Here is a 15959-nt window from a genome sequence, read left to right as displayed (position 1 = left end):
TATACAGTATAGTTCAAGTTCAAGTATATTTGTCGTATGTATGGTATACGCATGGTATACATCGTCCAATGAAATGCTTACTTGCAGGTTCCTTCTCGACAATGCAACAACAATAAGAAATTATAAAAGATAAGAATATGAACATAAAGTAAATGGCTCAGTAGAATAGAATAATACATTTTTGCATCAGTATAATACAGGAAGGGACCATATAAAGTCCAATATTTACATGTGTATTTACACGAAGGGGAGATGGGGGGTAGTGTATAAACTGAACAGTATAATAAGAGGCTGGCAGCAGGTGTGACGTGTGCGTGTGTGTGTGTGTGTGTGTGTGTGTGTGTGTGTGTGTGTGTGTGTGTGTGTGTGTGTGTGTGTGTGTGTGTGTGTGTGTGTGTGTGTGTGTGTGCTAAGGTGTGGAGAATCAGAGCAGGTGGTCTGTCCAGTTCAAGTGTTCAGCAGTCTGATGGCTTGTAGATAGAAACTGTCTCTGAGCCAGTTGGCATCAGACCTCATGCTCTGATACTGGCTCGCCACAGACTCCTCTTCTAATCCCCTGTCTCTCCCTGTCTCCTCTCTTAATTTCCTCTATCTGACGGTCTGACTAAAAAGCCCCACACAGAGAGATCCCAGTGGAAGGTCATAATCAGTCTGCTACCATGGAGACCTCAGTGGAAGGTCATAATCAGTCTGCTACCATGGAGACCTCAGTGGAAGGTCATAATCAGTCTTCTACCATGGAGATCTCAGTGGAAGGTCATAATCAGTCTGCTACCATGGAGACCTCAGTGGAAGGTCATAATCAGTCTGCTAGCATGGAGATCTCAGTGGAAGGTCATAATCAGTCTGCTAGCATGGAGATCTCAGTGGAAGGTCATAATCAGTCTGCTAGCATGGAGACCCCAGTGGAAGGTCATAATCAGTCTGCTAGCATGGAGACCCCAGTGGAAGGTCATAATCAGTCTGCTAGCATGGAGATCTCAGTGGAAGGTCATAATCAGTCTGCTAGCATGGAGACCCCAGTGGAAGGTCATAATCAGTCTGCTACCATGGAGATCTCAGTGGAAGGTCATTGCAATTGGGTTTTTATGATGAGTGCATTAGAGTATAACATGGGATAGCTGATATGGTGACTCATAGATATTATATCACTGTGGTGACTGTATTAGATTGATTTGGTCCACTGTGCTACTCTGTCCTGTCTTCTCATGGGAGGTGATGACGTACACTACCAGTCAAAAGTTTGGACACACCTACTCATTCAAGGATTTTTCTTTATTTTTACTATTTTCTAAATTTTGGAATAACAGTGAAGACATAAAAATTATGAAATAACACATATGGAATCATGTAGTAACCAAAACAGTGTTAGACAAATCAAAATATATTTGAGATTTGTTATTTTTGAAGTAGCCACGCCTTGATGACAGCTTTGCACACTCTTGGCATTCTCTCAACCAGCTTCATAAGGTAGTCACCTGGAATGCAGGTGTGCCTTGTTAAAAGTACATTTGTGGAATGTCTTTCCTTCTTAATGCGTTTGAGCACACACAATGCGTTTGAGCACACACACCCCCACGGGGGGCCAGCACAGAAAAAAAATGTATGAAATTGTATGAAATGTATGCATTCACTACTGTAAGTCGCTCTGGATAAGAGCGTCTGCTAAATGACTAAAATGTAAAAATGTAAATGTAGGTAGGGGTGGTATACAGAAGACAGCTCTATTCTGTAAAAGACCATGTCCATATTATGGCAAGAACAGCTCTCTGGAAAATGTCAAGAACATTGAAAGTTTCTTCAAGTGCATTCGCAAAAACCATCAAGCGCTATGATGAAACTGGCTCTCATGAGGACCGCCACGGGAAAGGAAGACCAGAAGTATAGTTACCTGCAGAGGTATAGTTACCAGCCTCAGAAATTCCAGCCCAAATAAATGCTTCACAGAGTTCAAGTAACAGACTCATCTCTTCATCAACTGTGCAGAGCAGACTGTGTGAATCAGGTTTTCATGGTCAAATTGCTGCAAATAAACCACTACTAAAGGACACCAATAAGAAGAAGAGACTTGCTTGGACCAAGAAACACGAGTATTGAGATTTTTGGTTCCAACAGCTGTGTCTTTGTGAGACGCAGAGTAGGTGAACGGATGATCTTGCATGTGTGGTTCCCACCGTGAAGCATGGAAGAGGAGGTGTGATGGTGGGGGTGCTTTGCTGGTGACAATGTCTGTGATTTATTTAGAATTCAAGGCAAAATTACCCAGCATGGCTACCACAGCATTCTGCATTTGATGTCTTCATTATTATTTTACAATGTAGATAATAGTAAAAAATAAAGAAAAACCTTTGAGTGAGTACGTGTGTCCAAACTTTTGACTGGGACTGTTGTTCTAGTCCTCTTCTCATGGGAGGTGATGACACAGTCCTCTTCTCATGGGAGGTGATGACACAGTCCTCTTCTCATGGGAGGTGATGAGATATGATTCATTTTGTAACCATGACATGATTCAACACCTACTACTGTGTATGAAGGGATCGTAATTGTGTCATGTTTTAACTGTCAAATATACCAGATTTTACAATGGACTTCCTGCTTGTGTCAATGATATGTTTTTCATGGAGGCCATGAATCTCTTTGTGGGTTGTGGTTCGATTCCTTCCTGGGCCACCATATGTACTCAATGCATGTTTCAACATCAATGTCTACACTGCTGTAAGTTTTGGGTAAGAGCCTTGAATATAACCTAAACTTACATCTATTCTCCTCTCTACTTCCAGCCAGAGAAGAGAACGTGGCGACGTTCCGTGGTTCTGAGTACTTCTGCTACGACCTGTCCCAGAACCCCATCCAGTCATCCAGTGATGAGATCACGCTCTCCTTCAAGACATGGCAGAGGAACGGTCTCTTGCTCCACACAGGGAAGTCTGCTGACTATGTCAACCTGGCCCTAAAGGACGGAGCGGTGAGCCTGGTCATCAACCTGGGCTCCGGGGCCTTCGAGGCCATTGTGGAGCCCGTCAACGGGAAGTTCAACGATAATGGCTGGCACGACATCAAGGTCACACGCAACCTCAGACAGGTAACCATGGAGACTGAGGAGACATAGGTTCATGACTGTTATTGATTAGTTGTAGTAATAGAGTAATTGGTTGGTATTAGTGTCATGGGTTTATGCTGTTAGATTAGTGTTTACCTCTGTTTACAGTTTATGCATTATAATAGATGAATGTGTATTTTTATATAGCACCTTTTCCAAGTGCCCTAAGCACTTTAGATAGTTGTCAAAGATGTTGTGTTGAGACATATTATGAGAGAGACATTATGAGTTTGTGTAGTGTTGAAGTATTATCAGTATGGTTAGATAGTGTTTTCCCCTCTATTTTTAACCCCTAGCAGTGACTATGTGAATAAAGAAGCACAGACTGCATAGTGATTGATAGCTTAGTGGTGGAGCAGCTGATAACATGGCTCTCTGTTCCTCTCTGACTCTCCTTATCTTGTGTTGCACTTGAAGACTTTCCCTATTTCCTTCATTTAAACGTATCTGATACTACTTTGTTTTATTCTTCACTAAGCTGACACTTCTATCAGGGGCTGTGTCAAAGAGTCGCTATCGCGTTGCCTTCAGAAGGAGCTGTTTTCCTTTAAACAACTAGATGTTGCTCCTCTGCATAGTTACAGAAACTACAAGGCAGGGTTTAAGACACACATTAACTCGGGACAATGGAGGGACTTTGGGTGACAGACAATAGGAGCCTTCTGTAGGACATTTGTTTCAGATCAGTGGAGCATCTTACTCAAATAATATAAATGGATGTTAAAATGGCATCTGCTAGGCCCTTGTAAGCGTAGATAGTCCACAGTACACATCAGAAAACTAGAATGGACATCAACATTCTTACGTTGGGATAAAGGTCAGCCATTTTTGGTCAGAGAGTTGGTTAACCATGGTTTGGCAGTGCTGTAATGAGACAGTGTGTAAAATAATGCATTTGAAGAATGTATCTGTAATGTATGTTTGCTAGCTAGGTGGCCAGTTTTAAAGGAATGATTCCCTTCATTTTTCTATGTAACTGCCAATGTGCCAACATTCCATTCAACACAGTCAATCCACAGCCGTACACTGGTTGAAGTCAGTTGATGACAGTACTTAGACAAGATGTACATATTATAACACTCACAGCTTTCCAAGAAAAATGTAGACATTTATGGTATTTTTACATATATTTTAGAAGCTATTTATACAGACAATTGGTATAAAACCTGAATAAACTGTGTTTATAATTATATGACAATATGTTTTGTTATATGAGAATAATTCTATTGCACAATTTCTGATATATCACATGCCTTACTTTTTATTTTCCTGCATAGGTAAATCAGGATCATTCCTCTACTGCCATTCATTCCAATTAGACTGGTTTGGATTTCTCCCAGACCAATATGGCTGCCATTTTCATCCTATTCTGTAACTTTGAGGGTTTATGACATAGCCCCTCTAATGGTTGAAAATGATATCCATGTCTATACACTTGTACTGCTATGTGCTGTACTATAACTATAACTCTATGACTGAATTCTATTCTAACATTGCTACTCAACTGAACTTTAAGAAGTAGGGCTTTACACTGGATATATACTTGTACTATAAGAGTGAAAGCACAGTGAGAAAAGCGATAGCAGATAGCTGTTTGTTTGTGGTGTGGAGATGGAGTGAGTGGCCAGTGGGCAGTGAAAGGGTTTCTTCAGCCGGTACAATGGAGATGAAGAGAGGTGGAAAAGTAAGTAAAGTGTTCATTTCCTGCCACTAATAGGTTGTTAAAGGATGTAGCCCACTAGCTAGCTACCACTGAAGGAACACTGACTCACAGACCAGAGGCTAAGCTAGGGTTATTTTTTGCTCCTTCACTCTCTCTCTCTCTCTCTCTCTCTTCCTCTTCTCTGTCTGTCTTTCTTTACCTTTCCGTCAGTCTATCTCCCTCTCTTTGGGAAGACATGCTTTGTTAGACTAACACTTACCTTTCATGAAATACTAAGTCCTTGTATTTACTTACTAACTAACCGTTATCTAAACAACTAACTAACGTACTAACTAACTATCATCCTGCTTCTCCTACGTCATTGGTTTTTATTTTGGTTTCTTTCTTCTCCCATCACTTATTAACAACCGTTTTGTTCACTATTCTTTTGATTTCCTTTCTTCCCCCTTTTCCGGAAAGCAATCAGGCATTGGACACGCTATGGTAAACATACTGCATTGTCTGGTAGATATCATTCTTATTGTCTTTTTTTGGGTTTGCCGTGTGTCCCTCCCCCCTCTTCTTTTTCTTTTTATAATTTCAATTTCATCCTAGACACATCTTATCAAACAATGAGGATATGGGTTTGTATTACCAACAGCTTTCTTCAGTTCTCAATATCCTCCCTGGCCTCTCAACCTCTTCCCCCCTCCTCCTCCTCCTCTCCTCTTTTTTCAGTCCGTCTTTTACTTTTTTTTTTATTCCTCATCGCGACGAAGTTCACAGAGGTTCTTCGAGTCTCAAATGAACCACCAGATTCGCCCTCTGACTTTTGATCTTTTGTCAGGGGTACAAAAAAAATGTATGTTTTTTCAACCAAATAAAAATCTCAACATTTTTTGAGAGGACCGTCGCCACCCAAGAACTGAGAGAATCTCTGCCACAATCCAAACAACAAGAGTGAATCTTCAACAAGCCAGCAGCCGCCAAACTCCGGTCCGGGCTCTAAAATGCTAAACGGAGACAAAATGGCGACACCTTTCTTTACCGGAGCTCTGACAGTTCTTTCCAACACACTCAGTCTGGCGCATGGCATGCCCACCACCGCTCATCAACGCCTTTTCACCTCCTGACCTCTGAAATCATATGACCTTTACCCTTTCACCCCCCTCACCCTCCTCACCCATAACCACTAACACTTTCACTTTCACGTTCACTCACCTTCCACCTATCACCCACTATTACTGTCCTGTCCCCACACCCCGTCCCTGGATGTTGTGTTTGTAGCATGCTGGTTACAGTGGTGTCTGTGTGTTGTGGTTAACATCACACCCTCCCCCTCCTGATCCCCTGGACTTGATTGGTGGATGTACCCTGTCTCCCGATTGGCTTGATCATGCTTTGTATGACATCAAGTCATTTATACCCCTTACATGTCAAACTTATTTGTGTTTCTGTTAACTTCTGAAGAATGAAAACCTTGGTTTCCGCATTTGTGAAGTTGTGTGATAATCCTCCCTATGTAATGCATGTGTGTGTTTAAGGCCGAGTGTGTGTGACTGAGAGTGTGTGTGTGTGTGTGTGTGTGTGTGTGTGTGTGTGTGTGTGTGTGTGTGTGTGTGTGTGTGTGTGTGTGTGTGTGTGTGTGTGTGTGTGTGTGTGTGTGTGTGTGTGTGTGTGTGTGTGTGTGTGTGTGTGTGTGTGTGTGTATATGCGTGTGATGTTTTGTGTAGTTACAAATTGAACCCAGAAACCTAAGACAAGTACAAGCAATTTGTCCTTGGCAATTTGTCCATTTTACTAACCCTCTCCCAACCTGAACTATCCAAACCGAATGAGAATCCATTCTCTTACCCCCATCAAAAGATAAAGAAAATGTGGTCCTCTGCTCCGACATATTTTCTTTATCTGTCCTGTGAACCTACCTATTACTAAACCCATTAAATAATACCTCAAACGCTGTCTGAACCAAACTCTCAAACTATTGCTCCAAGGTACAAACCTACTAGGTACTATCTACTACAGTGGCTTCAGAAAGTATTCACACCCCTTGACTTTTTCCAACTTTTGTTGTGTTACAGGCTGATTATTTTATCACTGGCCTACACACGATACGCCGTGATGTCATATCATGTTGTTAGACATTGTTACAAATTAAGAAACAATGACGAGTCAATAAGTATTCAACCCATTTGTTAATGCAAGCCTAAGGAAGTCACATAATAAGTTGCATGGATTCACTCCGTGTGTAATAATAGTGTTTATTATGATTTTTTTAATGACTACCTCATCTCTGTAACCCAAACATACAACTATCTGTAAGGTCCCTCAGTTGAACAGTGAATTTCAAAGACAAATTCCACCACAAAGACTTGGGAGGAATTCCAATGCCTATTGGTAGATAAAAAAAATCAGACACTGAATATCAGTTTGAGCATGGTGAAGTTATTAATTGCACTTTGGATGGTGTATCAATACACCCAGTCACTACGAAGATACAGGCGTCCTTCCTAACTCAGATGCCTGAGATGAAGGATACCACTCAGGGATTTCACCATGAAGCCAATGGTGACTTTAAAACAGCTACAGAGTTTAATGGCTGTGATAGGAGAAAACTGAGAATGGATCAACAATATTGTAGTTACTCCACAATACTAACCTAACTGACAGAGTAAAAGAAGCAAACCTGCACAGAATAAGGCACTAAATTAATGCTGCAAAAATTGTGGCAAAGCAATTAACTTTTTGACCTGAATATGAAGTATTATGTTTGGGGCAAATCCAATACAACACATTACTGTGTACTAAGCACAGGCAAAATCCTAAAGGAAAACCAGGTTCAGTCTGCTTTCCACCAGACACTGGGAGATGAATTCACCTTTCAGCAGGACAATAACCTAAAACACAAGGCCAAATCTACACTGGAGTTGCTTACCAAGAAGACAGTGAATGTTCCTTAGTGGCCGAGTTATAGTTTGACTTAAATCTACATGAAAATCTATGGCAAGACCTGAAAATGGTTGTCTAGAAATGACCAACAACCAATTTGACAGAGCTTGAAGAATTTAGAAAAAAATTATGGGCAACTGTTGCACAATCCAGGTGTGGAAAGCTCTTAGAGACTTACCCAGAAAGACTCACAACTGTAAGGTGCTTCTACAAAGTATTGACTCAGGTGTGTGAATACTTCAGTACATTTTATATTTATGTTTTCATTTTCAATAAATTTGCAAACATTTCTCAAAACATGTTTTCTATTTTGTCATTATGGGTCATTGTGTGTAAATGGGTGAGAAAATACATCTATTTTATCCATTTTGAAATCAGGCTGTAAACACAAAAACAATCTAGAATAAGTCAAGTGGTATGAATACCTTCTGAAGCCACTGTAGCTACTAGTTACTATCTACTAGGAAGTAGCTACTAGCCCAGGTGATCTCAGTCAAGAGTAAAATACATAGATATAGTCCATTAGGTCATAGCAGACTAAGGAGAGAGGTGTGTGTATCCTATACATACTGAACAGAGAGTTCCACCTCAGCGTCTAATGCCTTGGCTTTGGTATGTGTTACCCTATAACAGGTGACCATCTCTGTGGATGGGATCCTCACCACAACAGGCTATACCCAGGAAGACTACACCATGCTGGGGTCTGATGACTTCTTCTATGTGGGTGGGAGTCCTAGTACGGCTGACCTACCTGGTTCTCCTGTCAGCAACAACTTCATGGGCTGTCTGAAAGAGGTAGGTTTAGGTTAGGGGGAATTGAAGGTACGCACACACACACACACACACACACACACACACACACACACACACACACACACACACACACACACACACACACACACACAAATACAAACACACACACACACACACAAATGCAAACACACACACACACACACACACACACACACACACACACGCGCGCAAACACACATACACACACACACACACACACACCATCCTCCCCACACACAGACACACACACACAGAATCCACATCCACTAAGCTAGTCAGAGCGGTTGAATTACATATGTAAAATCAGCAAGGTTGTCCTCCGCTAAGAAGCAGCAGCAGCAATGAGAAATGAAATTGCATTATCAATGAAAGCTGCTGAGCTGGCAGACCGGGGAAGTGCTCAGCAGCCATTCAATATTTCTCAGCTTAATCTAATTTACAACATTCACAGCAGTTAGTTGTGTGTTAGAAAATGGCCCCCGAATACTTTACTGTCATATGTCATTTGCAGTCTCAACTTGACTGTAGTAAAGCAGTGGATTACTGTACGCCAGTCCTAGTGCTCACTACCAAGAAAGGGAATTTTGGTGTGATAGGACACAACGTACTGTTGTTATTCTAGGATATTTTAAATATATATATCAAAATGTACTAAAATGTACTTTAGAATGTACTACAATGAACTAAAATGGACAAGCCATTCTTGTGATTATTGTGTTTTTGCTATCCATTGTAAATAATGTTTATAGGCCTGTGTAGCCACATTGTATCTATGATCGTATGTAATCCATTCAGTAAATTGACCAATGAAATCAAGCCACAGACGGCCATGAGAACAGACACCTGTGTATGTCCTTTCAAACTATATAAACTAGTGACCTGCAGTGTTTGTCGTTATACGCTGATGAAGACAGATTGTCTGTGGAAACGTTGGTTATTAGGTTATTAAATTATTGCATCTGAGCTCCTAGAGTGTGAGGCTCTCCTTTAATTTTTCAAGTGTTCTACTCTGCTAGTCAGCACCTCTCCTAAACAGGTGTTCTACTCTGCTAGTCAGCACCTCTCCTAAACAGGTGTTCTACTCTGCTAGTCAGCACCTCTAATAAACAGGTGTTCTACTCTGCTAGCCAGCACCTCTCCTAAACAGGTGTTCTACTCTGCTAGTCAGCACCTCTCCTAAACAGGTGTTCTACTCTGCTAGTCAGCACCTCTCCTAAACAGGTGTTCTACTCTGCTAGTCAGCACCTCTAATAAACAGGTGTTCTACTCTGCTAGCCAGCACCTCTCCTAAACAGGTGTTCTACTCTGCTAGCCAGCACCTCTCCTAAACAGGTGTTCTACTCCGCTAGCCAGCACCTCTAATAAACAGGTGTTCTACTCTGCTAGCCAGCAACTCTCCTAAACAGGTGTTCTACTCTGCTAGCCAGCACCTCTCCTAAACAGGTGTTCTACTCTGCTAGCCAGCACCTCTCCTAAACAGGTGTTCTACTCTGCTAGCCAGCACCTCTCCTAAACAGGTGTTCTACTCCGCTAGCCAGCACCTCTCCTAAACAGGTGTTCTACTCCGCTAGCCAGCACCTCTCCTAAACAGGTGTTCTACTCTGCTAGTCAGCACCTCTCCTAAACAGGTGTTCTACTCTGCTAGCCAGCACCTCTCCTAAACAGTTGTTCTACTCCGCTAGCCAGCACCTCTCCTAAACAGGTGTTCTACTCTGCTAGCCAGCACCTCTCCTAAACAGGTGTTCTACTCCGCTACTCAGCACCTCTCCTAAACAGGTGTTCTACTCTGCTAGCCAGCACCTCTCCTAAACAGGTGTTCTACTCCGCTAGCCAGCACCTCTCCTAAACAGGTGTTCTACTCCGCTAGCCAGCACCTCTCCTAAACAGGTGTTCTACTCCGCTAGCCAGCACCTGTCCTAAACAGGTGTTCTACTCTGCTAGCCAGCACCTCTCCTAAACATGTGTTCTACTCTGCTAGCCAGCACCTCTCCTAAACAGGTGTTCTACTCTGCTAGCCAGCACCTCTCCTAAACAGGTGTTCTACTCTGCTATCCAGCACCTCTCCTAAACAGGTGTTCTACTCTGCTAGCCAGCACCTCTCCTAAACAGGTGTTCTACTCTGCCAGCACCTCTCGTAAACAGGTGTTCTACTCTGCTAGCCAGCTCTCTCCTAAACAGGTGTTCTACTCCGCTAGCCAGCACCTCTCCTAAACAGGTGTTCTACTCTGCTAGCCAGCACCTCTCCTAAACAGATGTTCTACTCTGCTAGCCAGCACCTCTCCTAAACAGGTGTTCTACTCTGCTAGCCAGCACCTCTCCTAAACAGGTGTTCTACTCCGCTAGCCAGCACCTCTCCTAAACAGGTGTTCTACTCCACTAGCCAGCACCTCTCCTAAAGAGGTGTTCTACTCCGCTAGCCAGCACCTCTCCTAAACAGGTGTTCTACTCTGCTAGCCAGCACCTCTAATAAACAGGTGTTCTACTCCGCTACTCAGCACCTCTCCTAAACAGGTGTTCTACTCCGCTAGCCAGCACCTCTCCTAAACAGGTGTTCTACTCCACTAGCCAGCACCTCTCCTAAACAGGTGTTCTACTCCGCTAGCCAGCACCTCTCCTAAACAGGTGTTCTACTCCACTAGCCAGCACCTCTCCTAAACAGGTGTTGTACTCCGCTAGCCAGCACCTCTCCTAAACAGGTGTTCTACTCTGCTAGCCAGCACCTCTCCTAAACAGGTGTTCTACTCTGCTAGCCAGCACCTCTCCTGTTGTTCTACTCTGCTAGCCAGCACCTCTCCTAAACAGGTGTTCTACTCTGCTAGCCAGCACCTCTCCTAAACAGGTGTTCTACTCTGCTAGCCAGCACCTCCAATAAACAGGTGTTCTACTCTGCTAGCCAGCACCTCCAATAAACAGGTGTTCTACTCTGCTAGCCAGCACCTCTCCTAAACAGGTGTTCTACTCTGCTAGCCAGCACCTCTAATAAACAGGTGTTCTACTCTGCTAGCCAGCACCTCCAATAAACAGGTGTTCTACTCTGCTAGCCAGCACATCTCCTAAACAGGTGTTCTACTCTGTTAGCCAGCACCTCTCCTAAACAGGTGTTCTACTCTGCTAGCCAGCACCTCTCCTAAACAGGTGTTCTACTCTGCTAGCCAGCACCTCTCCTAAACAGGTGTTCTACTCTGCTAGCCAGCACCTCTCCTAAACAGGTGTTCTACTCTGCAAGCCAGCACCAATCCTAAACAGGTGTTCTACTCTGCTAGCCAGCACCTCTCCTAAACAGGTGTTCTACTCCGCTAGCCAGCATCTCTCCTAAACAGGTGTTCTACTCCGCTAGCCAGCACCTCTCCTAAACAGGTGTTCTACTCTGCTAGCCAGCACCTCTCCTAAACAGGTGTTCTACTCTGCTAGCCAGCACCTCTCCTAAACAGGTGTTCTACTTCGCTTGCCAGCACCTCTCCTAAACAGGTGTTCTACTCCACTAGCCAGCACCTCTCCTAAACAGGTGTTCTACTCCGCTAGCCAGCACCTCTCCTAAACAGGTGTTCTACTCTGCTAGCCAGCACCTCTAATAAACAGGTGTTCTACTCCGCTACTCAGCACCTCTCCTAAACAGGTGTTCTACTCCGCTAGCCAGCACCTCTCCTAAACAGGTGTTCTACTCCACTAGCCAGCACCTCTCCTAAACAGGTGTTCTACTCCGCTAGCCAGCACCTCTCCTAAACAGGTGTTCTACTCCACCAGCCAGCACCTCTCCTAAACAGGTGTTGTACTCCGCTAGCCAGCACCTCTCCTAAACAGGTGTTCTACTCTGCTAGCCAGCACCTCTCCTAAACAGGTGTTCTACTCTGCTAGCCAGCACCTCTCCTAAACAGGTGTTCTTCTCCACTAGCCAGCACCTCTCCTAAACAGGTGTTCTACTCTGCTAGCCAGCACCTCTCCTAAACAGGTGTTCTACTCCGCTAGCCAGCACCTCTCCTAAACAGGTGTTCTACTCTGCTAGCCAGCACCTCTCCTAAACAGGTGTTCTACTCCGCTAGCCAGCAACTCTCCTAAACAGGTGTTCTACTCTGCCAGCACCTCTCGTAAACAGGTGTTCTACTCTGCTAGCCAGCACCTCTCCTAAACAGGTGTTCTACTCTGCTAGCACCTCTCCTAAACAGGTGTTCTACTCTGCTAGCCAGCACCACTTGTAAACAGGTGTTCTACTCCCCTAGCCAGCACCTCTCCTAAACAGGTGTTCTACTCTGCTAGCCAGCACCTCTCCTAAACAGGTGTTCTACTCTGCTAGCCAGCACCTCTCCTAAACAGGTGTTCTACTCTGCTAGCCAGCACCTCTCCTAAACAGTTGTTCTACTCCACTAGCCAGCACCTCTCCTAAACAGGTGTTCTACTCCGCTAGCCAGCACCTCTCCTAAACAGGTGATCTACTCTACTAGCCAGCACCTCTCCTAAACAGGTGTTCTACTCCACTAGCCAGCACCTCTCCTAAACAGGTGTTCTACTCTGCTAGCCAGCACCTCTCCTAAACAGGTGTTCTACTCCGCTAGCCAGCACCTCTCCTAAACAGGTGATCTACTCCGCTAGTCAGCACCTCTCCTAAACAGGTGTTCTACTCCGCTAGCCAGCACCTCTAATAAACAGGTGTGCATTTCTTCCACCTCTACATTAATAAATTGTCAATTTTACATTTCCAGGCATTTTAGGATTTAGATGATTTTCCTTCCTCTTCTTATTTTAATGTCCATTATTCATCCTAACCTCACCAAGACACTGCATTATTGTGAGGTGTTGCTGATCATCTACAGTTAATTGTCTCTGTCCATTACACAAGGGCTGAAAATAGCTTGAAATCTTCATAATTGGTTATCTTTCTTGGGGTATCTTTAAACTATCATTCTCCACACCTTCGATAAACCTGCAACTGCTGTGATTAAATTCTCATTATCACAAACGCTCATATTTCAAAGGACAGCTATTTACTTTTGAAAGAGAGGATGACAATTGAACCATTACAAGGCCATTTAGTGGAAAATAAGCAAATTATTCAAATGATAAAAGGGATTGATCTTGCTCTCTCCTCAGAAGGAAGACTAAGGGTGCATCCAACATGGCATCCTGTTCCTCTTATAGACAGTATATATATTTTTTGGCTCTGTACTCCAGCACAATACACTATTTACCGTCAATTTTCATTGGGCCCAAATAATCTGAAAACAACCAAAACAAACAGGAAATGCATCCAACAAGCTTGATTATTTAATTTGTATTTATTTAACTAGGCAAGTCAGTTAAGAACAAGTTCTTATTTTACAATGACTGTCTACCCCGGCCAAACACTCCCCTAAACTGGACGACACTTGGCCAATTGTGCACCACCCGATGGGACTCCGAATCACAGCTGGTTGTGATACAGCCTGGGATTGAACCAGGGTCTGCAGTGACACCTCTAGCACTGAGATGCAGTGCCTTAGACTGCCGTGCCACTCGGCAGGAGGGTGTTAAGAATATGGGACTAAATACTAAACTTTTGACTACTTTAATACAGATATAAGTTCATTTTGTCCAAATGCTTTTTGTCCCGTAAAACTATGTACAAAAAGTGCTGTAACAGTTCACCCCATATAAACGGTTCACCCCATATAAACAGTTCACCCCATATAAACGGTTCACCCCATATGGATGAAAATACCCTAAATTAAAGCTGACAGTCTGCACTTTAACCTCATAGTCATGATATTATTTCAAATCCAAAGTGCTGGAGTGTCAACGCCCCCCCATGTTTGGAATCATTTACAAAACCTCATTACATCTTGAATCTTTGGTGCCAACAGGGCAGTTTAGAACGCTGATGAGGGATGAATTCACTGAGGTTTGCAAGTGTTTTAGGGATTGTAAAAATTGATTTGTGTTGTTTAAATGTAGTGTATCTGTAACTGCTGTATCTTGTAGTTTACACATTCCCCCCGGTCTCCCAGTCCCCCGGTCTCCCGGTCCCCCTGTCCCCCCTGCTTTCTAATGACACCCAGAGACCCATCCCCCCAGTCTCCCAGTCCCACTGTCCCCACTGCTTTCTAATGACACCCAGAGACCCATTCCCCCCGGTCTCCCGGTCCCCCTGTCTCCCCTGCTTTCTAATGACACCCAGAGACCCATTCCCCCGGTCTCCCAGTCCCCCTGTCCCCCCTGCTTTCTAATGACACCCAGAGACCCATTCCCCCGGTCTCCCGGTCCCCCTGTCCCCCCTGCTTTCTAATGACACCCAGAGACCCATCCCCCCGGTCTCCCGGTCCCCCTGTCCCCCCTGCTTTCTAATGACACCCAGAGACCCATTCCCCCCGGTCTCCCGGTCCCCCCTGCTATCTAATGACACCCAGAGACACAGCTATACCTACAGTCAGAGTAACCCCAAGGTGAATGTGTTCAGTAGATGAAAGTTCATCATTGGGATAATATAGGAATAATATGATTGCCTTATGGGGACATTAATGATTGTCTTCCAACACTAACAGCTAACCTCCCTCCATGTTTTCAGCATCTGTATCAGCAGTGTAAATCTGTGTACAGACTGGTTGCCTCTCCAGCATTATTATCAATCACCATGTGACTGGTGGAGTGGAGAGTCATAGACTGTATCGCAAATTGTACCTTATTCCTTATTTAGTGCACTACTTTTGACCAGAGGCCAATAGGGAATAGGGTGCGATTTAGGACATATCCACAGCATGCGATCCACGATGGACTGCATTGTGTTGCATGTCCAGCCTGGCTTGACTGACTGGCTGTCTGCTGGGTCTATCCCTTACAACCATGTTCACCGTGCCGTGGCTCTGTCTGGGCTGATGAACTCTGCCTGCCAGCACACTGCCTTTATCCCTTTCTCTCTCTCTATCTCTGTCTATCTTTATGTCCCCCTCCCTTTCCTCCTCTGTACACAGCTGATGAGGGATGACTCAGTTCATTTGGGCCCACTGGATGGTTGGATCACGCTTCATCACTGCTTCTCTCTTCCAATGCTTTTCTCATGGAACAGAGGGAGGAGGAGGGATGGAGGAGCTGGGAGGAAGGCCAAATCTGAAACAGATGGAGGAGGAGGGATGGAGGAGGTGGGAGGAAGGCCAGAGCTGGAACAAAGGGAGAAGGACAAAGGGAGGAGGAGGGGGAGGGCCAGAGTGAGAGGATGAAGGAGGGATGGAGTGGGAAAGAAGGAGGAGGGGTTGGACTCCTCTCTCTCTCTCTTTCTCTCTCTCCCTCCCTGACTATCTCCCTCCCTCTCTCTCCCTCACTGGAAGTAAAAGAGAATGCTACTGTAGTCCTCCTCTATTCTCTGCACCCTCCACACCCACTAGGCATAGGGACGATAGTAGCATCACTCCTCGTGTGCAGCCATGTGGGCCAGCAGTCATGTGACGTGAGCCAGTGGGCAGCGAGGCGGTAGCGGTGGTAGCCATGTCCCCTGGTGTCCACTGGGCACCA

At 44.4% G+C, this 15959-nt stretch overlaps 1 protein-coding gene across 1 annotated transcript in view; it reads left to right on the top strand.

The window, feature by feature from the left end:
• LOC106608239 (neurexin-3b) overlaps nucleotides 1-15959 on the top strand; it is a 651982-nt gene that overhangs the window by 166160 nt on the left and 469863 nt on the right. The window contains exons 5-6 of the mRNA XM_082977050.1: nucleotides 2781-3082; nucleotides 8325-8486. Of these exons, the coding sequence (XP_082833176.1) occupies nucleotides 2781-3082; nucleotides 8325-8486 (464 nt within the window). The remainder of the gene's footprint in view (nucleotides 1-2780; nucleotides 3083-8324; nucleotides 8487-15959) is intronic.

Source organism: Salmo salar, chromosome 06, assembly GCF_965601325.2.
Source record: "Salmo salar chromosome 06, fSalSal1, whole genome shotgun sequence".
NCBI classification, from domain to species: Eukaryota; Metazoa; Chordata; class Actinopteri; order Salmoniformes; family Salmonidae; genus Salmo; species Salmo salar.
Note: the sequence above shows the minus strand (reverse complement) of the source record. Positions and strands in the feature narration are given on the sequence as shown.